This window comes from Protomyctophum parallelum, assembly GCF_964188405.1.
Source record: "Protomyctophum parallelum genome assembly, chromosome: 21".
Lineage (NCBI taxonomy): Eukaryota > Metazoa > Chordata > Actinopteri > Myctophiformes > Myctophidae > Protomyctophum > Protomyctophum parallelum.
The window spans coordinates 33,398,233-33,423,917 of NC_139713.1; the positions used below are offsets into that span (position 1 = coordinate 33,398,233).

At 40.2% G+C, this 25,685-nt stretch overlaps 1 protein-coding gene across 1 annotated transcript; it reads right to left on the minus strand.

The window, feature by feature from the left end:
* Nucleotides 1-122: 122 nt before the first annotated feature.
* Nucleotides 123-25,167, minus strand: LOC310879386 (phosphatidylinositol transfer protein beta isoform-like). The gene is made up of 12 exons (XM_083794011.1): nucleotides 25,099-25,167; nucleotides 18,395-18,425; nucleotides 15,522-15,667; nucleotides 13,588-13,679; nucleotides 12,641-12,648; nucleotides 11,885-11,959; nucleotides 10,911-10,994; nucleotides 8,346-8,423; nucleotides 8,029-8,133; nucleotides 6,912-7,034; nucleotides 5,675-5,760; nucleotides 123-3,609 (listed from the first exon to the last, which is right to left on the minus strand). Exons 1-11 carry the CDS (start codon nucleotides 25,116-25,118, stop codon nucleotides 5,713-5,715), a joined length of 810 nt encoding a protein of 269 aa, XP_083650137.1. The 5' UTR covers nucleotides 25,119-25,167; the 3' UTR covers nucleotides 123-3,609; nucleotides 5,675-5,712.
* Nucleotides 25,168-25,685: the final 518 nt, after the last annotated feature.

Below are 25,685 nucleotides of genomic sequence, written 5' to 3' on the forward strand. Positions count from 1 at the left end.
TGGTCAGTGCATTTGTTTAGACATATTAAAGCAAATACATTTACAAATCGAAAAACAAATCTAATTAATTTATACATTAAATTAAATTAAACACAAGTCAGCAGAGTTCTTTTTTTTATTCATTCAAATTTATTAGATATTCTGTTATGTTCCATTGTCTCTAGACCTTCAGTCACACAGCCATAGAGCTGTGGAAAAAACAAAACAAAAAACAAACCAACAAAAAACCTAGTTGTATTACATTCACTACTAATATTCCCCTGAATTTATCAGAAATGAGAAACTTGAATGCAATTGAATCTCCCCCCCCCCCCCCCCCCCCCATGTTAAAAAATAAAACAAAAAGAAAAATATTTAACAGTAGATTTTACAAGTGCTTATTTTATCATGATTACAAGAAAAAGGTACAGTAGGCTAATTCTCTGGAGTCACATCTGTTCCCTTAACCCGCCGTCAACACAATACCCTGGCTGGCATTCATGGTAATGCTACAAAAAAAGTATACATCACATCACATGGTTCTGTTCTAGTCTACAGGAAGATTCTCATCACCATCAAACTTAGGCCCAATGTATGATTAGTCACACAATGGTGTCGCAACTTTAGAGCAGACAATTTCACCCCACCAAAAGCGACAAGGTCAAAGCTAAATCCACAGTTTGATGCCGAAGGACAAACCCTCCATTCAAAACGAGGAGAAAAAAAAAGTGTTTCCCTTCTGTTGTGAATGCAGTTCAAGAGCCAATCAAAAGTAAGTTGCCTAAAACTGACAAACAGAATGGGGAAAATGCAGGGAGAAAAACAAAGTTGAGCATGCAAGTGATAATGAAAAGCAATGGACATGTCCTCAAAACTGGTGTGATACCATGTCAATATCAATGTCATGTCAACATAGGGGCTGTAAAAACATATGTCTGTTTCCCGAATCCCGACAGTTCAGAAGCGACCTGCATAGTCCGACACTGTGACTCGTGCATCTTCCTCATAGATCAAACCTGTACGTTCACAGGCATGGTTGAAAGTACGGTTAAAACCCATACTATGAACGCATGAATAGCTTTACTACACAAGTATTACACAGAGCTGACACATACTCTGATAATACTTTAGTTACTGAATTTATACAGTTGTTTGTACAGTACTGAAACTGAACACCTGAAAATGCTTGTAAGTTGTAAAATACAAAACTCAAATTCACATTTGTAAAATATAATGGACCTACAGTATTTAGAAGTGCATACAACGACAATGCCTTTAAACCTTGGTCAAACAAGAATAACATGTATACTGTAGGCGCCAATGAAAGAGGAACTTTGGAGACACAATGATGCCAAGCTGTGTCGTGTCTTTAGAGAGATTTTTGACAGTTATAATACTAAGATACATAAAAGAACATTAAATAAAAAACATCACAAATAATTGTTACCTAAAAAATAATCTGCATTGAACTTAAGTTAAAACAAAGTGGACATAATAAAAACAATGCATGTTTGCTATGATAAGCTACAAACCTGAAGTCATATGGAATCAGAAGAACCACAGGCAGACAAAAACAAAGAAGGGTGGAATATGATGAGGTTAAAAGCTGCATTGTGTGGAAAATAATGCACACTGCATGATTTCATTGAGTCAGCACTCAAATTCAGTCACATTGTTTTGTCAGAATCCAACCCAACTCTAAGCTCCTACTAAGACTTCGGGCTTCCCTTGCCGAGCTGCTTGGCAAGTAAAATGACATTTAGAACTAACTACCTACCTACCTACCTACCTACCTACTTACCTACCTACCTACCTACCCCTGGACATGATAACATAAATTAAAACTGCCTGCCAGTAGTAGCAAAGTTTGTCTCTTTGGCTGCTGTAATCTGTTGGTTGTGTAAAGTTGTTTCAGAGATAGGGGAAGGGGAAGAGCTGTCTTGTTTTGAAATGCAAAGGCTTGTTATTACCGTAACTCCCCATGTTTATTGGGGGCCGCTACTGAGCTTAATTGCACAATGGATCTTTAACCAATTAAGCCCGTCAGTCACCATAATACGAAGAAAATAGACGATCTACAAGCTCACAGCAAGTTGTGACTTTGCAGACTGACGATTTTAGCTGCACAATACATGTATAAAGTATACATAGTTTTGAGAATGTTTGCCTATAGTGACATGCCCAAAATAGGGACACCCTTGGTCAGGGTTAATATGGTTAAAAATAAATCACTTTACCTGACCAAAACCTAAATTGTAGGGGTTATTATTACATTAGTCATTAATATTATATGACACCACAAACAAGCGGAATAGTTAAAAATTGTCAATACATATTGTACAATACCCTACGCATGTTGATTTTCTGCCCTGGACCAATTGGAGGGAGGGAGCGAGACAGAGACGAGAAAAGGCAGTATGAGAAACTGAAATACAAACTGCCTTGGTTGATTAACCCCATACACGACTTCTCAGTGTCATCTCTGTTTTAGTATAAAAAAATAAAACCTTTTGAAGGTCCAACAAAGCCCTCTCACTAAAGCCCCAATGGAGTGAGAGAGCGTGCAGCGACAGCATGAGGCAAGTTCAACAGGAATGCACGCGCTAACACATATATACACAGATGAATTGTGCACACACACTCTCATACATAATCTCTCATACATCTACTAAATGCCTAAATCGTACATACAGTCAATAAGACACAAACTAACCCTCTCTCTCTCTAATGGTCGCAACGGACATCAGTAAAGCTGCATTGCTGTTGTACACCCCTGCAATGGCAGTTGTTGTTGGTCCACAACACATGCATATGTGTGGAGGTGTAGTATATCATTCATCATATCAGCAAAACATGATCATGCAGAAGCCTTACATTGTCCCTAGAACTGCAATAACAGGCATGGATGAGTCTCAAAAACAGAACAAAAAAGAAATAAAAACAGAATATCATTCACACCTAACTGCCTTATTGAGATGCCAGTGAAACGAGTGGGGGCGGGGCGGCGGTCTATACAAATTGCAATAAGGACAATAAAGTAGACACTACTCAGGGTAATAAGGAGATGGATATAATTAGAGGTGGAGACAATAGGATAAATCTATAGGGAGGACATTAATGGTCCAATACCTGCTTTAGTGATTTCATAATTGTTTTTGGGAGGAAAACCGTTATATAAAAAATAAAAAAAAACGAACGAACAACATTCTAATGCAAAAGGCTTGACTTTTCAGAGTTGCAGTGTACACATCTGAATGAAAACAAAGCCCATTTTGATAATCAACTAATTACAGGCAATTTACGATCTGTGCAAAGAGTCCCCCCCCCCATTTCACACATATTTTGCATATATATATATATATATATATATATATATATGAAAAAGGTTTTGTTGTGAAATGGAGGTTTGTGATTGGGTAATGGTCTGTAGAGTACTGTTAACCAATCATGTCCAACCCTCCAGTATATCATGTGAGACAGGAACAGAACAGCGGATGATGTCACAGGGCCACTTCCTCATCATGGCGGATGATGTCACAGGGTGATGACATCATCCTGACAGGGATTGGTTGATTTGCCTCATTGCTCATGAGCAGCACTCATGCCACGAACCGGACCTCTGATACGCAGCTGGAGAGACGAGACAGGAAGAGGGGGAAACCACAGTAAAAACAGGATATAGACAGAACTTTATATTTATAATGCGTTATAAGCACATATATAATGCATTATAATGCATTTATAAGACATTACAACACTTTAGAACACTGTTCATACTTATGCAGAACAACTTATAACAAGGTTTATGAAGTAGTGCTGGGCATAATGCATTATAAACTCAGTGGTACATTATAACTACCAGGTAACACATTTATAATGCGTTATAATTCACTTATACAGCATTATAACACTTGTTTATAATTATGCATAACAACTTATAACAAAGCCAAAGCAAACTTTTGCCAAGTTGAGGTAGTTATAATAATTTGCTGTTCCACTGAGCTTATAATGTAATTATGACCAGCACTTATAATACATTAAAAGTTAAACATTGTGTTATAAGTTGTCATAATTTTTTTTATTGATTATAAACATGTGTTATAGTGATGTATAAGCATGTTATAATGCATTATAGACCTGACTGTTAAGTAAAAAGAGACAAAAGAATAATGATTAATTTGAACCTTGCACTTGAATCATGCCTATTCTGGGGGGAACATGCAGCAAAAATAGACAATCTACGAGCTCAAAACTCATCAGGTTTTGAGCTAATAGATCGGCTATTTTTGGCTGGGGGAAAAAGAAGAAAAAAGTACAGTTGTAACTCCAAGTCCATTTCACGAAGTCTAGAGGGTTTAAGTGGTTAATGCGATAGACCTTAGTGTGTGAAGGGTTAAATTAGTAAATACATTGGATTTCATTTCACATGGCTAAGCTGTGAAAACACAGTAGGTTGATTTTTACTGGTTAGGTTGGTGTAAGTATCTACCATCACCTCAGTCAAATATTAAATATTAAAGAAAAGGCAGTCGTTCAAGGATGCAGCATACTGTACTTCTTGCCGAAATGAGGTTCTGCAAGGTAATAACAAAACATTTGAACTGGCTGAATATCACTGCAGAGACATGAATGAAAACACAGTGAGTGCCACTGTCACAGGAGGTACAGCAGCCGCTTGGGTATTGGCCCATTCGATCCCAGAGTGTCGAAGTGTCCTTGAACAAGAGACTGAACCCCTAATTGCTCCCGATGAGCAGGTTGGTGCCTTGCATGGTTTCCCCAGCCGTCAGTGTGTGAATGTGACGCACATTGTAAAGTCGCTTCAGATAAATGCACAATATAAGTCAATGCATGATTGACCTTTTTATGGTTATTAGTCAGAAACTCAGCATGCTATTTTGTTTCATTTCCGCTATCAGATCCATGTTTTCCAACACTGTATATGTACAGTGGACCGCGGTCTAACTTCATATTCAACACTCATCATAGCGGAGCCAGATTGAGTATAAAACAATTTTGTCCTCAGTGAACTTGCTCGGTTCCAGCAATAAGCAGAAGTATACTGCTACCTTCAGAAGGATCATTCCTAGTAAACAAAACACTCAATGCATCCCCAGTGTGTCCACCAGCATGCAACAAACTGAAAACACAACATGAGCGTTTCAAGAAGTTAAAGTGAATAAAAGAGACAGAGACACGGACAGAAAATTAATTAGAACGCAGGCAAGTGAGGCAACGCTTACAAACAATCCATTAAGATCATTAATAACTATTTATATGTTGCTTTGGGAAAACGTACGTATTGTCAAATTGCAAATGTTTGATGTCAAGGGATTAGTGAATGCTTATTGGATTGTATTTGCCCTGATTACAGACATACATGCAGTCATAATGTCAAACAAAAGGTTTCATGTAGAGAACTTACAACACAGAAACACAGAGGGAAAGAGAACGAAAAAAATTAAGAATGGAAACCATTATGTTGAGATGTTCGTATGAGGTAAAGTCAGACAGTTATTGGACATGCATTGAACATGCACCATGCTGGTTAGTTGGGGACGGCGGCAAGACGAAAACAAAATGAACATGAGCGATAACATGGCGGTGAGGCAGAGAGGACATGAAGACGGTGGCGGAGAGAATGACACAAACATAGCGTCCATCCATCGCCTCTCCTTTTCTCGGTTAGACTTACTCAGCCTGTCTCTAGCCTTTGACCTACAGGGACGGGATCTACTCTTCCATTGCAGAGGTGCCTCGCACGTCTCCCTTCTGACGCATCTGATGTTGATATTCAGGAATGAAAAGGGTTACATGACTTGGGTGAAATTACAATGTTTAGTAATATTTTCCCTACATACAACAGGTGAATAAATCACTGATTGAGGCTTTAACCTTTTGCTTATGAAATAAGCGAGACCATTAGGTCTTGGACATACAAGGTATCCACCCGACAGAGACGATTTACATTGTTGTAGAGAAGAACTGAACATATTGACTAAATGCACACTGTGGCCATTGTGCTCTCACGTCATATTTGCGTGTTGGGAAGAAATAGCATTTCATTAACTTAACCCCTTTTGACCTGCGATCAGATTTTAAAAATGTATTCTACATCCTGACAGTTTTCTGAAAAAGCTATATGTTTCTATGTCAGTCGTTCTGTGATCTTTCAAAAATAGCAGATCTGCTATTTTTCAATAGCTAAAGCATAACATAATGCTAACACCAAAAGGGGTCCCCGCCCAAAATGGGTTAATAGCCAACAAAGTCTTATGCACACCTGTATGCTCTGAGGCGGGTGCGTAGGCAGGGCTCAATGTATTCAGAAAAATGCAATAAAGTTTGTATTGCAAGTGCAGACGGTGTGCGGGTCTTTGTGCAATTTATGTGCATTTTTCTGAATACATTAACTTAAAGGTATATTCAGTGATTTCACTTAATTCAAATATCACTTATTTTTTTGTTTTGTTGTGATAATCCTCCCTACTATAGAGTGTGCTGGCCATATAAGGAGTTCCTCCCTGTCCCCAGTTAACCCCTGGGGGTCAAAAAACCTTAGGTTTCGTTTTTGACTCTCTATCCTGATTGGACGAAAGGCTGGGTCCCACAGCCAAAAACGAAACCTAAGGTTTTTTGAGTGAAATCACTGAATATACCTTTAATAGCAAAATGGCCGCCATGTGAATATGATGAATTGGCATTTGCAGATCTGTATGGAAAAGCCATAATGTTGGATACCTTCCACTAATGTATCTGTATCTAGTCTGTATGTAGAAAAATAAAACCTGTTGGTAAAAACAACAGCCAAGGGTATCACAGGAGGGCAGTAACACTTAAAAATGTTAAAACATATTTTCACCGTGCGCTGAAATTCTACAATCTCACTCCAACCGCCCCACCGCGCAACAAAGTGTGAAAGGCCATCGTACCTCTTCAAGCTCTTTTTGAGTCTCTGCCTCCATCCTTCTGATGTCCTCCATGGTCAGACCCACCCAGTGGTCAATCCAACAGAACAGCTGGCGGTGGAAGTTAGTGAAAATACGCTTCTCTTGCTGTGGAGGGAGAAAACAGGACTTTCTGTAAGGAGCTTTAGAATCCTTCTGCCCTATGATTCTTTATAAACCATGCCACCCCACACTAGTTTAGTTGAAATTATGGATGCCATTTCAAAGAAGATTCAAAAGTCATAGTGAAATTCTCCACAATGTCCCCGGCTCTTATGGGAGACACTAAACATGGCAGTTTCCCAAGCGGACCAATGTTATGGGTTGTAAAATGTAAAAAAGAAATATTGTAAAATATTATACCAGTAAGACGCCTGGGGGCGAGAGCGTATCTTGAGTATACAGGGTGTGATGAGGTCAGATCAAGATATGGAATGTCAGAACAGGTCAGCTCCATATATGAAGATCTAAGGGTGGCAGCGGGGGCAGTGTATTGAATATACAGGGTTTGATGAGGGCCCAGGTAGAGCCAGTGATGTCACGATGACCTGGGCACCTGGGGTGACCAGGGGACTGATGTCATGTGATGTCACGGTGACCCGGGGGCTTGCCTGGGGCGAGCGACGGGGATTTGAGTTAGGTGACGTGTCAGAGTGACGGGGATTGTGGGTTAGAAATTTTGTAGAAATTATTTAAACAAAAATCATCACAACTTTCCATCAATTCAAAATTATTCCAACATTTTTCAAAAGTATTTGACAAATAAAATGATACAATTTTCAATTTCCGGGAACACATTTTAAGAAGTAGTAGTTCATTTTAAGAAGTTTAAGAAGCAGTGAACATAGCCGATCTACAAGTTGAGCTTGGAGGTCTGCTATTTTCTCTATTTGGGTCCCAGACAAATCAATCTTTTGGGTCTTGAGCAAAAAGGTTTGTGAATCACTGGTTTAAAAACAACAATAAATTGTTCTTAAATACAACCAACTTGAGAAACACAAAGATACACAGTGATGTAGTGATGTATCACATGCATTATAATACAGCAATAAAGCAACAAAACCACTCCAATATGATGTACAGTGTGTTAATAGTGTTTTACCTTATGGATGAAATTTTCTATTTTGCTTTGAAGACCCCACCACTTGAACTTGACAGTGACGAGTTTGTATGCACACATATATGGACAGTCCGACTTCAGCTCATCCTGTGAAGAGGTGATAAACAGAATTGTTTTCGTTACAACAGAGAACAACTGCTCAATTACTCATGGCCAATGTATTACTAGTACTACCACAGACATTGTAAAGTGGATAGACATGCATATTTTTGCCTTTGAGAGCGTACAAATGGAACCATTTCCTTGAAATGAAAAAGTTCTGAGAACCACTGATTTTAGTTAATTATTTCATACACTACCATCCATTCAGGGCTCAGAGGTCCTCTGCCTGTCTTGGTGGAGTGGAACATAGTAGGATCTTCTGTTTCTTTGTAGTCCTGCAAGGATGAAGCACATATGAACTAATTACTGTAGATTCAGGAATGCTAAGAATACTGACTGTGGTTGAGCTCCTTGGTGTGAGGAGCTAGCCTGGTGAAACCACTCCCCCTGCTGGACAACATTTGCATTCTGCCAGAATGCCAGAGTCTGGAATTTCTCGGCGAGTACACCCCATCATGGTCACTGACCTCGACTATGCAGACGAAATCGCCCTAATCTCGGATACAGTCGAGAACGGAAGGGAGCTACTACTGGCAGTAGAAAAAGAGTGCAGGGAGATCGGCCTCAAGCTCAATGCCAAGAAAACAAAGATAACAAAGGACAAAACCATTGCCACTGCAGACGGGACGGTGCTCGAACCAGTCGAGGACTTGAAGTACCTTGGGGCCTGGACTGCCTCAACTGAACAGGATCTGAAGGTTCGGAGAGCACTTGCCTGGAAAGCATTGCACGGGATGAGGAGAGTGTGGAAATCAGATATGGGAGAAGACCTTAAGAGGCAGCTGTTCATATCTACCGGTACTGTGGAGTCAGTACTGCTGTATGGGGCCGAGACATGGACCCTCACAGTACAACAGGAAAAAGCCCTGGATGGAGTCTACACAAGAATGCTACGAATGGCACCAGGTGTCACATGGATGGACCATATCAGAAATGTGGACCTCTATGGGGACCTACCACGGGTCACGGACAGGCAGGGCACTGTGTCAGGCACCCAGAACTTGAGGCAAGTAAATTGAAACTACGGGAGCCAACTCAGGGCAAAGCCAGGAGGGGAAAGAAGCGTACCACCTATATAGACGTGCTGCGGCGCGACATCTTTGGCTGACAACACTGCTCAAGAACCTGATGTTGGATAGGAAATTGTGGAGGGCAGCGATCCAGGAATCCCGAGTTGGTGTTGGCTATACCTTACTCTGCAGCAACTAACAATGGATTTCACAAAGCAGCAACACAAAACGAAGCTATTTCCGGTGAACGTATCCCTCCAGAATAGGAGATACCAGTAGTCCTATCACACATAGATGTGATGGCCGGCCTCCCTGTAGTAACTCTGAGAACCTGCTCTAAAATCTACACAATGCAATCCCCAGGACCTGACCGACAGATCGTGACAGTTACTGTATCAGTATGCTACTGGGCCTCTCTACTTAAATGTGTTATTTTAATCCATTGCCACTGTGGTCAAAGAGTGACAAACACCCTTGGCAGATGGACCTACGGATTAACCCTCGGCCTCGATGCTGATCCACTTAAGTCATTATTGCACAAGAGCTGGTGGGGAGAAACGCTACAGGTCTGCGGCAGCCCTGGGCCAAAATGGTCCTTATCCATCCGCAGGGGGCCTGGTGTCCTTGACTCCTTTAAAGCAGGGTCTTCAACTTCAACCCTAGGGAAGGGTTTCTTAAAGTGGGTGCTGCAGTATCCTAACATGAATAATTCTAATATTTAATAACTAATATTAGGAATTCATCAATATTACTTCAGCCAAACGACTTGTCTTAAACCCTCATGACTTAGTAAGACAGACCTGAGTTGCACTGCACTTAGTTATTTTTCCATCTACACTAACTCTCTTCACCAAAAAAAAGCCGATCTACAAGCTCACAACAACGTGTCACCACCAGGGATGCTGATGTTCAAGTGGTTAAACGTGAAATATATATACACTACACGTTATTTTCAGTTTGTTCTAATGGAAGCAGATCTTCTCTCAAGTTTCCCTCCGCGACACACTGTATTTTAGGAGTAAGGATTTGCATATTTACTTGGGTCCCATTTTCATAGACTTTGATTTGACCCGGCCGGGGAATAATGAAGCCTGACCTCCTGGTCTCAGGGCAGAGGACACTCTAACCAAAAGGCCACTAAGCTGGTATCGGCATAGTACCGACATTCAAAGCCTTTCAGCAATAATCTATAAGTCTACATCTCCAGTTGAGTGAGTTATGTGTTCTTCCAAGTTAAAGCTGATTCATGTGCTAGACTCGGGTTTCGAACCCGAGTCTCCCTCATAACTTGAGCACTACAATTTCTGCTACTGATCTAAAACGGAAAGCATGTTTGGGCAGCGGAGATATTATGCTTTGAGCTATGGATTGCAGCTTTAATTTGAGTCATCCTTGAAGATCTCCGGCACCTACTGCTAAGAAACTAAGGATTAAAGGTGACCAGCTGTACATGCATGCACTCAAGTGAAACGCTCCCCACGATCTAACTCTTCCCACCATGAGCTTAATCTGTTTTCTAATTATTATTATTTCTACAGTGATACGTACACACATAATGTATATAACACAGTAGTTCTACATCAAGTCTTGTTTTCTTCACAAGATTAGAGCATGTTCAATGTGTAGTGACAGATCTCATCCTGAGGGTGGAGACAAACATCCTACTGTAATCTTCCAATGGTTGTAGTACTTCAACATCACTCACCACACTGAGTCTGTGAAAAAGGATGTTGTTTCCAGCTAAAAACTCACCGCAGTGGCCACTTCTTCGTTGGCTGTAATATCTATGGGAACCACCTCCACCTGCTTCCACGTCTCTTCGTCCAAATCATGCACCTGTTACACATCAAGCCATGGAAATGTTGTGATGAGAACGACAATAATAGCTGTCTGTCACTCACAACTGTCAACATAACGTATTCAAGAGATGTGTATTCACAATCACTTAATCTGTGGCTTTTTGAACAAAATGTGAAGAAATTCCCTGAAGGCTTTCCTGTAGATATCACGTTCACAAGAATGGAACAGACATAGTGGCGTATGGTATGAGTGGCCAACTCGAGAAGAAATAGGATGCCTCTGGCCGAGCTGTGAGCATGCCAGAGGCAGGTTTTTATTATGCTGACACAAGCATTAAAACAAAGTTGCATTATTATTACATAATAAAAGCTATGATAATGGCCAATGCGATTTTCTTTTAACATTTTTCAGAAAACACTGAACCAAAACGAACTGATATTTCTCAATCATTTCACCCAAAATGTGATATATAGGACTATTGCCACCATACAAATAACGCTGTCTGTCAGTTACACAAGAGGATTAAATTACTTGGGCCAATTTGTGTTTTGACTTAGACAATTGTAAACCTGACTTGGACAAGACAATGTGACTTAGACCAAAACATATTGGCCTAAGTCACATTCTCTTCGACTTAGACAACATAAAAATAATGGCCTAGGTCACTCTCTTGACATAGGCCAATGTACTACTGGGGCAGGAACAGCATGATCTTTTCAATAATGATATTAAGCCAATTTACCAGAGGCGGCCTGTGTCCTGAAGAGCCGATTTAGGCACACATATCGAAAAATGACGTGGCCCATTATTTTGGGAAGGTGACGATTTGAACCATTGCATTTATTATATTCCCCCCTGTGGAACCTTATCAGCAGTACATGTTCAACGCCAACATCCAGGTTATGATCTTACTGTGAGTGACTTACATTTTCTAATGTTCCCATGTCCGGTTTATGCCAGGTCTCAATCTTTATCATAAAGTCGTCTTTCATGTACTCGTTCTGCAAACACAGGGAAGAGCAACACTGAAACACAGAGCTTAAGAACTACAATAAAAACACATATCGTCTGTGATGCTGTATGCATGCCTGTTTTTCCCCAGAGGCTTGCCGTTCCCCCGCGTAGCGGTCTCGGAAGCAAGGGGCGGAGGAACACCAAGCCTCTTGGAAAAACAGGCATACTGTGTATCGATACTGTCGGGTAGAAACCTCTAATCTCCATATTTGAGTGCAGATAGAATAGAATAGAATAGGGGTATCCTGGGGTTAAATGTCAAGTATAACGTCTGTCCTATACTAAACTGATATTCTCTCAAGTTTTTCTCCATGACATACTGTATCTTTTTTTTCCTAAGATTTGCATATTTACTACAGTAATACGACATAAGATTCTGTGTAATTTAGAGGTGCCGTGGACGAAAAGGTTATTTACAGGGGTGCCTTGAGTCAAAAACGTTATACTGCTACAATGCTTACACACAGCGTGATGCAGCACACTGTTTGAACTGTGTGTGTGTGTGTGTGTGTGTGTGTGTGTGTGTGTGTGTGTGTGTGTGTGTGACATGCGTGTGTGTGACATGCGTGTGTGCGCACGCGTGTGTGTGTGTGTGTGTGTGTGTGTGTGTGTGTGTGTGTGTGTGCGCGTGTGCGTGTGTGTGTGTGTCAACAATAACATCAACTCACCGTCACAACTGAGATAGATGACATGGAAAGGAAACGAGAGAAAAACTTATATCATTATTATTACCAGAATTACAGACTAACTTTAACAGGTATATTGAACACGTTGATGACGTTGCCATAATGAATACATTAGCATTACAATATTTCAATACAAAGACAAAGTTGAGTGAATGTTGTTTACAGTCAGGCTACCGTCTACTACTGCATATGTATTACAGCCAAAACGTCCATGCTGATCATTAACCCATTCTGACCGGGCACCCATTTTGGTGTCAGCATCATGTCGTGCTTTAGCCATTTAAAAATAGCAGATCTACAAGCTCATATCGCGCCACCGAGTGGCGCGATACGAGCTTGTAGGTCTGCTATTTTTGAAAAATCGAAGAGCGACTGACATTTTTAGAATCTGATCTCAGGTCAGAATGGGGTTAATCAGACCAGTGTGTGTCCGGCGGAAACCTCGTATGAATCTGATCTCAGGTCAGAATGGGGTAAGGACTATCCTGTTAGCGGGTCAAGCAACCGGAACTGTCACACCCCACGCATTCAAAATAAACACGTTGCTGGAATTGCGGAAGCCGTGATGTGCCGCCAGGGCACTTTCATGGATGCCAGGTACTTTAACTGATGATTTATATGACGTATTAAATACAAAATCATCCTTAAAATTCAAATAATAATAATAATAGGCCCCATGGCCTTGCATTGCATGTCACTCTATTCTGGTGATCAGAGTCTGTAGACTAGACAGTATGTCATCATTCAGTGTTGTGTTATGTACTGTAGCTCAATCAGGAAATTGGCACACAGCAGCAACAAACAACAAGCTACTTTTCTGAATGGATTCTGCATTGGATCATGCCACTCAATTGCATCAAGACACACATCAATCAATCAATCAATCAATCAATATGCACCTCAAGAGTAGTAATGTATTGGTAACTTACTAGTGCGACAGTATGGGTAGGCATTCCAAGCTTTTTCATGAAAAGTTAATGCTCCTTCCGGTGCGATCATCTTCACAAAACCCGGGACTTTACTAAGGAGGTATACATTAAAAAAAGCAGAAGTCAGATGTATTCTAGAGCAATTATTACAGTATTCAGATCACAGTTATGGACTAGAGGAACTATTAAATGATAAATATTTGACATCACCAGTCAAGAAGTTAAATTTATTTGAAACTTTATAAACATTTATTTTAGCAAAGTAAACAAGTACTTTTAGCAAAGTACTTGCTTAAATAATTTCTTTGTATTTTTGTTGTTAAATGAAGTTAAGTGAGATTACCCTTATAAACCCCACAGCTGCACACATACACAACCCCTATAATACGTTGTCGTTTCAAATGTGAAAATATATATTTCTTTAAGAAAGGGTAAAAAAGACAGAATTATAAAAATGAGTTTTTTGTGTAGCCCAGTGGTTATTTCATGCCCTTAGTCCTATTCTTATATTTTTAATACATAGTAAAAGTCATTCTAAAACAGTTAAAAATGTATGCCTTTAATAAAAAGTTGTCCGTTATAAATAGATCTCTAAATAAATAGGTTTTAGTACAGGACTTATGTTTAAAAACGATGCATGCCGTTCATAGCAGTTAAAGGGTAAAATGCATAGGAGAGACTGTGGAAAAAGTGGGGAGGAGAGAGAATATTGAGTGAGTGGAAAAGTACTGAACAGATTCACCAGAGTGTATGACCTGACACAGGTTGACATGACACAGAAGTGAAGTGGAAGTTTTTTGATAGTTTGATGCACAGTGCATGATTCTTGTGTCTGTTTTGTTTGAGTGAGTTATAAGAAGTCTTAAGTGAGTGGTAATGTAACATGTGTTTGGACTGAGTGAAGAAAGCAAGTTAGTTTCTCAACAAGAGGAGACTTTGGCTCATTCTAAGAGATAAGTGTTTTGGAGTGTGTTCCTGACGAGGATTCGACGTTCCTGCAGTCTGCTCGGCTTCATCACATCTCACCATCTCACGAACTGTTCTAAAGATCTGACAAAGAACTGTGAGTAGGACTTTTGCTCATCATCAACAAGGACTGAGGAGTAAATCATCATCACCCCACCATCACCACGATCAGGCCTGCACCTTTTGGTGTGTGTGTGTGTGTGTGTGTGTGTGTGTGTGTGTGGGCCCACTGGGTGTTTAGATTAGAGTTTTTGCATTTTGTATTTGCTATTTAGGAATAGTAATCAGATTTTGGTTAAAGTCATGTAAAAGGGAGTTTGTACAGATTTGTCTTACAGTCTTACAGATTTTGAGAGTTGGGTTTGGTTTGGTTTTATTGAAGGTAATTAAGGTAGGGTTTATTTGGTTTCACTGGTTTAAAGGTTTGAGCCTAATTGGTTATATTACAAGGCCTACAAGGCCTACTGTTGGTTCATTCTAAAAAAGGGTTTACCATTCTTGTATTGTATTGTCTACTGTATTGTATATTTCATGTTTTTATTATTTTCTTAACATTTAAAAAGGGTTAAACACATTTGTAAAAACAGATAACCTATTAACCCCATCAGTAAATCTGATTTACATTTAAAGTGTGGTCTGGTATATCTCTTTAAAATAGGTATGCTGAGCTTGTAGATCTGCTAGTTTGCAGTTAAAGTCAAGTTAATCAGCCTTGTGGTTTATTCTATAAATACAGGGTTATACAGAGGTTAAGTTAACGAACTCAAACGCCCCGTTGTTCCCTTTAAGACGGTACCGGGGTGCTACATTTGGTTTAGTCTCTACAATATGCACCAAGCTTTTGAGCTTGGTGAGCTTGTAGATCAGCCAGTTCAATGATCGCAAATACTTTTGATTAGTAGGACATTATGTAATGATTGTGATTTTGTGACAGGCCTAACATGTGCTGTGTCATTTCTCGGACATACCTTTTTAGATGGTAGATTTTGTGTGTGTACTGTCCCTTCTCTCCCTCCTTCTCATATGGTTCGTTGATCAGCACCTCAATGCCTTCTCCCCCACCGGTCTCATTCTTGCTGGCCTCAGCTACAGAGTACAGCTGGCCCACTTGATACTGAGAGCACACAAGAACACACCACACAGGTTTTAGAGATCAGTGCTACTCACGTCAAGGACTTACTCCCGAAATGAATTTTGTCTGCGGTCCCCATCTGAGAGTGTTTTGTGCCCAAAAGAGAAGATTTGAAAAAATCAAACTAAATCTAATCTAAAACAGATTTTCTAAAAAGTTCAAAAACAGCAGATGTCACTTTGTGTCGTGCTGCAAGCTTGTGGATCTGAAAGTTTTTAATAGCCAACATAAGATGGCTATTGATGCCTCTCGAGCGTCTCCCTAGGGAGACGATGCAAGTCCCACTGGGAGGAGAAAGAAAATAGCAAAAGTAGCTTGTCTACAAGCTCAAAAAGCATCACTTTGCGCTGCATTTCGAGCTACATGCATCGCGATGTGATGCATTGTGAGCTTGTAGATCGGCTATTTTCAAAATATTTGTATACATTTGAAAACTTGAAATGGGACATTCTGCATAATGAGTACTTTTAATTTTGTAAAAAAAAAAATTTTGAATATTTCTATATTGCAGTATTGATACTTTTAAGTAAAACATGCAAGTACTTTTTTCCACCTATTACCAAATCTGCTCATTAACCTCTTGAACTCTAGCTCTATTCGGAGGCGAACATTCAGCAAAAGAACAGCAGGTCTACAAGGTCATATTGCCTAAATAGTCTCAATTTTGATGTGCTCTCAACACAGATTCATCAACACCACTGGTCTTTCACATGGGGCCTTTTTGGTGTATAAACCAAACACTGTTGTCAATGCTAACAGTTACACAATGTAACGGCTACTGTAGCATATTGGCCTGCACATGGACACCGATAAGAATTACACAAACGAACCAGCATGGGAAGAAAAAAAACCCTCTAGATTGCACTGGATTTGTATGTGGGTCAACAAGGGTAAATAGACAAAAACAAAAAAGTGGGGCATCTAGAGCAGGAGGCTCTGTGCTTGGAAACACCGACAGGCATAAAGCTGGTAACTCAGTCATGATGCTAGAGGGAGCGGAGTGATCGTCTAAGTCAAGACAGTGGTTTTCAACCAGTGGTCCTTGAGGGGGTTCCAGTTGGTCCCCAGCTAAATGATCGAGAGTTGGTAACCAAATGGACCCTTATAGATCTTTAACTCTTGAGAGTGAAAAATGAAACCAAACGGATCCTTACAAGAGTTCTAGAAGTCTACACAATTAGAGAATGTAGAAGAATGTTTCCCTGTTATCTCTCCTACCTATGGTAGTGGTACCACATCAATACAGCATGGAATTGTGGACAAAATCCTATCCAATGGCAACAAAATATTCTTTAGTTTTGGGGCTAAATCTCATCAAATGGTGGTCCGTGGCTCAAATGCTGAATAAATAATGGGCCGCCTCGATATGAAAACGGTTGAAAACCACTGGTCTAAGATCATCTGACCCTGTGCTGCTGTGGCCTGTTTGCCACAGCAGCACAGTCGTAGATCTGATACTTTTGAATTTAAACCCTGAAAAGTAACATATGAGGTTTCCACCCGAGACGATATGACAGGAGCATTTTGTTGTTGTCAGGCAGAAACCTCGTACCTCCATATTTAAACTTTTTATGATTTCATAAAGAGTGTCACACAAACGTGTGCCCAATAGCACCCCACTGACTGAAGCTCCCCTCCCCAGGCTCCCCCTGGCTTTTTTGTCATGTACTGTAGGCACACAACTCTGCACCTTTACGGGGGGCTGCCTGTTCCCTGAGAAAAAATGGATATAGCCTACAGTCTTTTTAATTCAGAAGAAGCTGTGAGTTGGCTTTCACTGTCAGTTCCTGCAGCAACACTACGCTGACACAGTCAGCGGAGAGGCTGCTGTCTGTGTGCCGTCGGCCTGTCTGTGAAAGAGCCATGAGCCGAGAGGGAGGGGAGGGGCAGCAACACCTCCAGGTAATCTCCACACTGACTTGAGACTTGAGAAAAAGACCCATCTCAGCCAAAATATCCCAAAACAATGTCCGAGGAACAGAACTGTTCCTTTTCCTCAGAATACTTTTACTTTAATTAAAAGGTAAGATGCAGTGACTATAATTGGGTCAAGGATCTGGCTTTCGTGAGCAATGGTGTACGAGATTGGAGATAAATTAGTCAAATCATGACATTTTTAGACTATCTGGGGCGGGGGCACCCACTGCCGTTATAAGAACTATTCGCGCCTGAGTACAGTTATGAGTTAGATTATGACTAAGACTAGTCATAATAGAAGACTAACCGATAGTCTTCTTTAGAGTCCAACGATCGAGAGACAGAAATGAGTAGCAGGAAATGTGCATTTAGTAAAATAGCACCACTTTCTCACGAGATTAACACGGATTTCATTCTCCGCTTTCACCTCCAGTGAGCAGTGACTATGGCAATGTAGTGATTGTCCCTAGAAATGCTCTGAACGGCCTGTTCGAGCATCTGTCATTCGTTTACAAATCGTGGTTACTAACACAGGAACGGTGAGAACACAAACCAGACCGAATGCAACAATGTAACCATTTGGTTCTTGATCCCACCATGCAGAGCTCTTTAGAGGACTTTAGGTATGAAAGGAACGCCAAATGTGGTGACCTATCGAGAACAGAGAGGCCACAAAGTTAGAGCTGCAACAAGCTTTTGGCAGCGGGGTGATTATAAAATGATCCTTATTGATTGTGAATGAACTTCTGAGCTACTTCCTGAGATGAGTTGTGCTGTTGTTATGACACTTACCTCTTCCACAGACACCGGTAAGACCACACGGCTGGAAGGAGGGAGACATGGGATGGGAGGCAGAGAGAGACAGATGAGTTAAAAAAGATCAATGTTGCATCAATAATCATAAACAGCTCATTTGGACGAAACACACCACAGGGCAGTTCAGTTATTATTAATGACGTGAATGAAGCCTACAGTAGCACCCCTATCTGGGCATGTCATAAAATAGGCACTGCGACATTTTGTGAGCTTGTAGATCCACAATTCTTTCTATTGACGTAACAACGTATACCAGTGTAGGATTTAAGTTGTAAAAGCCTAAAGGAACAAAGGAAGGTGAAAGATTTAAAGTCCTAAAGGTGCTGACTACGGTGCTGACTTCATAGAACATAAAAGTCATACTCAAAGGTTATGTGATTCATCATATTACCCCTCAACATGCTGCTCTCATGCGGCTCACATGAATAGACTGGCTATTGAAATAGGCTGTTGTTAATGTATTGTGTCTATGTGCTCAAACAATGCATATGGTCTGTCCAATGTGATTGTAATGGCCATGTCAAATTACATAAACTAAACATAACATAACTGAGCTTCATGTGACAGAGATTGCAAATCATGGAACTCTAATTTTGTCTCTGGAAAATGCATAGTATCCACACATTTGCTGTTAATGTAGGATTTGATGCGATAGCCTTAAATCGTAAATGTCTTCACTTCTGCCATCCAACAGGGGGGACTCTGATGCTGGATGGATGTTGCAAACTTCCTGCCATGTATAAAAGACATGCCATGTTCAAGTGATAAAAGATGTCAACAAAATGACAGCCCTGGTAATAAGCTGAGAATCAATAGCAACAACCTCAAACACTGCTAACGCTTTGGGTCTGTTGCTATGCATGCATGTGGTAGGGTTGGGTGACTTGACAAATGCATGATGGGGATTCGACGATGGGCTAAATCGCTGGTGGATTAATTTATTTCTTTTTTCGTTCTTTTCCCCCCCCATTTACATGTATCTCTCCTCGAGCATTCGAGTCGTCAAACCTGAGGCAAATAATTAACCCGCTCGAGTGTAGTTCAACCTGCCATGAATAGTGGCACAGTCAGGAACTGGCTGCTGGGCCCATTCAGCGATGATAATAATAATGTGTGGTGTGCGCATGGCTCTGATTTTAATCTAGTTAATACAGTCTAACCTCTGCTGCTGCTACAGTGTCCTTATTTTAATATTATTCTCTTAAAAGGGGACATTATTGTGCAGATGTTATGGCATCAGTCATTAATGGAGTAAGTGAAAGGGTTTTTAGAGTTGTTGAAATTAAAGCAGTGGAAAGAGAATAGAATTTCATCTGGATTCACTCGCTCTAAACTGAGGCACCGAGTATTTAAACTAAGGAGGTGTAGTCCCACTTGCAGTAGTGCTGATTTTGATAGCAAATTTAGATTTTAGTTTTATTATTTATTATCAATTTTAGTCGACTACAATGACTTGGCTGTGTCTTTTACTTATACTGGATCTCTTATCCAGTTGTCCACTAGTCCCTTCCTAACACTTTAGTCTTTATTTGTCAATATATGTATACCGGTAGTTTTAGTCATCATAGCTTACTTTTCATTTAGTTGAAGTGACAAAAGGTATTCTACGAAAACATTTCGTCCTAGTCGACAAAATCAACACTGACTTGCAGATCAGTAAGGGTTGGGGAGCAGGCTATTATTTTTCAACAATCAACTTCCAGATACCCTTAGAACAGGGGGAAAAAAAAGGTTGATGTAGTAATTGTTTTGATTTAAAAACATCTATTGATATTTTAACCTCATGAACAGTGGCTTCCCTATTCTGGGCATGTCATAATGTATTAGCTGAACATGCAGAATGACGTGTTGTGAGCTTGTAAATCTCTTCATCGAAGAGATTTGCAGTGTAGACGTTGGGGGTCAAGTACAGTCCCCTGGTGGACCCAGTCAATGAAAGATGATAGGGTTTAAGACAAGTGGTTAATGCTATGTTCTACCCTGTCCGCACAACACTAGCGCAGTCACACGCACACACACACACACACACACACCAGAGATGCCACTGCAGCATCACTGCCTAAAGAAAAAAAAAGGTAAATTAAACCACAGCTAAAGTCCAGATAAAGTGTTCAGCCCTGAGGCCTGTAGTGTGACAGAGAATGTTGTCCAAATGTTGAAAACACCAGCATATTTTCAAACTTTCTAACGCGTACTGTGTGAAGCGTTGTGAGCTTTACTTGTAGGTCAGCTATGTTCACTATTGGTCTTACGACGCATATTAAAGGGCTTAAATGGTTCACAACACTACAGTTAACAACATGTAAAGGTCATGACATGCATAAGTGACACTCGAAGTCACCTGACCCAAATGGTGCCACAAATAAAGATGTCCTTGCTATTGGCTTGTAAAGACAATAGGAATACAATGTGCCAAAGTCCAGGTCTTATTCAATGCAGTGCATGATGTTGTCTTGCCTTCCATATACAATTACAAAGAAATGCTTTTTTTTTTTGACAAACTGATATATAAGCCACCCCCCAACCTGGACCCTATCTTTCTAGTTGTTTGTATCATATATGATAATGATTGTCTCACTTATTCAGGGATTAAAATAAGGTGCATTTTGCGTCCCAAAACGCAGTTTATAGTTAATAAAACAACGACCTCTGCATCCACGGGATGCACTACTGTACTACTGTACTGTTTTTTATTCTAGTTTATTTTGCTAGCTTTAGTTATAATAATCATTTCTTCTGATGTTTTCCACATGGATATAACCACATTATAACATATGAAATTAAATGGGAGTTAAATGCGGCAATTTGTAAAAATGGCAAAATATGACTCCTAATGACGCTGAAGTGGGACTCATAAAATGTCCCTGGGACTCATTTCTAAAAGACCATCCCTGCATCCTGGGACTCATTACATTTTAACTTATTTACATCACTGCTTATTGTAATGCTGAGTTTCACATTGACTTATCACTCCCCCACTGCCCAATAGGCTATAATCTAGCAGAGCTCACAGGCAAAAACAAGTATTTTAAACACGATCAGATATAATTAATTGCTGTTATGGCCGGTAACCGATATTACCGATGTCGATATGATCTCATTCTGTATTGAAAAATTATAATAATTTTGTCCATTCTGAAAAATGCTCTCAGGCAAGTCAGGTTGAACTTAAATACCTTTATATTTAATATTGTAAGCTTGCAGATCTGTTAAAGCTGTTACTTTAGGCTTGTTTATCTGTAAAGACAGACCGATTAATCGTAAAGATGAATTAATCGGTCTGATTGATTAATCGAACCGATGCCGATTAATCAAAAAACAACTAAAAACGGCCGATACCGATGTGTTTGCCGATTAATCTCCCATCATTATGTGAAATGTCCTCGTTTATGCTGTGCTTGTTTTTTTGAATAATACAGTAGTAGCCCAATAATAGTGGCCAGCACTCAAACATCTCAGCATGGACAATCGTAAACTTGTATAAATGCTTATGCAGGTCTATTGGAAGTGCCAGTATCATCAAAGTATTGTCTGTTGGCCCAATTGGACTTTTATCTGACAGCTGCTTCAGAGAGTGAAACTCAGCAGCATGGCTGCCTGGGCCGGCTTAGCACTATGGCTGGTAGTCCAGCATGACAGTGTGTCTCGGGTTTAAGTCCTGATCCTGACGAACTTTGCTGTGTGTCCCCCATCTCTCTCTTTGTTTCCTGTCTACCTACTATAGATCTATCAATAAAAGGCAAAACGCCCTTAAAGATATCTTACAAAAAAGAAAAAAGAAACTCAGCATTGCTTGGTATTGCAAATTGTATTACAAAAAAGAAAACAGGTGAGGTAAAAGATGTTATACACATTTCATTTCTTGAAAGGCAAGGTGTATTTGGGCATTAGGTCTGACACTGTACGCTAGTAGCTATGGCACGAATTACCGGTATTCTATTTCAAAGTAAATTAGAAAATGCAAGGCAATGAGAACGGCATGAGAACCACTTGTTTTATCAAGAAATATTGCAGTTTTCCTATACTCGTCCTTTGACCATGTCTGGTTTGAGAGAGAATACTAGTGCACTGGGCACTACTAGTGGATAATATATTGAGACCTGGAATTTGATCAAGTGCTTCTTCAAAATTCTATACATTATGTGGATTATTAATGTATATGTATTAAGAGGTACAGTATAGGGCATCACAGGCATCATAAATTGACAATATATATTTTTAGGAAAAAGTCTAATTATGTAATTACCCTGCTATAGCAAAGAGTCCGACATTAAATGTATTACAGTGGAAGTAGTTCAATTTGACACAGGGCTTAGTCAGAGAAAGAAAAGTCATCATGGCAGGTTGCAATTGTAACAATATCATGTTGCACAAATATGGTCAAATTTCAGTAGGCCAATTCTGATTGCTCAAGGACAATGTTTGAATGGGGTTTCAATGTTTTTCAGGCCAAGGACCCTCTAGCTGAGAGAGAGAGATGAAGCAAGGGACCCCTCTTTTCCAGCACTATCATCAGTGTGTGTTCACGTTAATGTGTATTTTCAGACAATTAACCGTGCACTTAAACCCTCAATACTTACTAAACTTGACATTTCACTCTGTACTTGATCTGCTCTTTTTTCCCTCTACACCAAACTTCTTTGACGAAAACAGCAGACCTACAGCTTGTAGATCGGCTATTGCCGGCTTAAGTTCACCTCAGAACAGGGATGCTAGGGTTCATGTGGTTAACGTATTTGTCGATAGTTAGCCTGCATGACCGACAGTCAATAAAACAGCCATGGGACGTGTGTCTGTCATGCTGAATTGCCGATAAAGGCTACAGAGCTTCCTCTTTGATTTGTGTGCTAGTGGGGCTTATAGGACTGCTTTGAATTAGATCTGTCCCATCAGTTGTGTCTAACGCATGTCATGCATCATAGTTACATGGTACATTTTTACGCTTGTATTTTATCAAAGCAACACTACATTTTGTATATCTTGTTGCAGTCGGGCAGAAACGTCTTATCTCCGTATTCTAACATTTTGTGTATTTTTGTTCTCGTGATCTCGTCGTAAAAGAATGGCCCTACCTATAATAGAGAATCGCACAAAAGTATCAAAAGTAGCTACAAGTATCTAAAAGCTCGAAAGGCGGCGCAAACTTTTGCTACTTTTGTTGTTTTGAGACAGAGACATGCAGAGACGATATATATATACTGTATATACAGTGTATATATATATACACCAGTATATAAAGGGCCTACCGGTGTAATATGTGTGTACCGGTATATATATATTATAATAATGTAATTAGGCCTAATTAAATTGAACGAACAGCCTTGATGGCATGTTATAACATTTTCTCCCTTATATTATAGCAAAGCAACATTACATGTATTTTTATGTTTTTCCCTTGCTGTGTTGGAACTGCATAGTAAGGGAACCAAAGTGATCTTTTTATGTGAGTCGTTAGGGTAGTGTAAGTGATTTTCTTAGGTTAAACCTTTTTTGTGGACATTTTTATCAATATTCTGACAGACAGTAATCACTGCTACAGAGTGTTTGTTCAGTTGTCCTCAGCTCTAAACAGAAAATACGTGAGGTGACGTTAGGTGAGTTGCCAATCATTTCACGAGAGAGAGAGAGGACATATTCATCAGTCTTAGTAAACCAATTTCTGTCTTTATGTTTCTCTCTCCAGATTGGACAAAATTGCATGACAAATGCATTTTATGTTTACTAATTGAGCTGGAGACAATTGGAGGCTCCTGTTACTGAACAAACACTCTATATAGCAATGATTACTGAATAATTGAATATAGAGCTATTTAATAAAATATAAATCTCCTATACCTAATAGAACATATTATTATACAAACATATATGTAGCTTTGCAGAAATAAACTGCATCTTGCCTGATGATAATGTATGAATGAAAAATAAAACATTTTATGACCATGTAATAACAACAACCACACATTGCGTTGCAGCTAACTGTAATTCTGTAATTCCCCAGTTAGCTGGAATAATCACATATTTTACAGTGCCTGCTAGCCGCCCAGCTATAACAGCTAACTAGACTTCTCCAAGGGGGCTATAGTCGTACAAATAGCAGATCTACAAGCTCACAGCAGCGCGTCGCACAGGCTCACAGAGCGTCGCTGTGGAGCTTGTATATCTGCTATTTTACGGCCGTCGTACGGGCGAAGTATAACAAAGCCATGGCTTAAGCCCATAATACAGCAAACCCCTTTCATGCTCCAACAAAAACAGACAACAGCCGATAATGAACAGGCCCAAATATTAGGCAGCTTTTTGTATGAGAGCAGGGGCGGTTATCGTCATTGTAACAAAGCTGTAATAACGCGATGATAACGCTTATTCCCAATGTATACATAAAGCTAAACGTTAGCATCCCACATTAGCATCAAGGCCCTGCTGGCTCCGAGACAGAGCCGGTGTATTATGTATACCTGGAACGCTGCTGCCTGCTATAGCTAGGCTGCTGCTGCTGTCAAAAGGACAAGACATATACATGTCACAAAAAAGCTCTTATATAATGCATATAATACGCGATAAAGATACGATTTTATTCCGTTCATTAAAGGGGTTTAAGCCCGCTGTCTTAAATGCGACACGTCGGCGTCGAATACAAACAGGGGGTTTGTTTGCTTGTAATGATAATAATTCAGACTCACTATTCTTTAATGTTCACCATCTTCTCTCTCTCGCTCTCTCTCCGCTCGCGCTCCTCCTCCCGGCCTGCGACTGCGCATTGAGAATCGTCTGACTGGCGGAATTATATCAACCGGTGTTGCCAGATGGAGAGATATAATAAGCGACCAGCAGGTCAATGAAAACAAAAAAGAATGCACAGGACCACAATGGAAACTTAAGACTTCTCTTGTGTTATCCTTTTAGCAGCATCATTGTAATTGTGCCACTGTACTATTTTGTAAACTAGTAAGCCTATCCATTAACCGTATAGTCTGGTCGCGAGGGCAACAGCTCCACTAGAGAGCTCCAGACCCTCTCCAGAGCAACATCAGTAACTTCATTCTGGGAGATCCTGAGGCGTTCCTGGCAGATTTTGGAGATATAATTCCTCCATCTCATCCTTGGTCTGCCTCGGGGTCTCCTTCCAGCGAGACTTGCATTTGGGTCAAAGACCTATAGGGAGATGCTCGAGAGGCATCCAAACCAGATGCCCGAACCACCTGGGGTAATGGCTCATTCCCTACTTGGACTGCACAATCCATCGATTTCCTCAGATTTAGAGATGCGG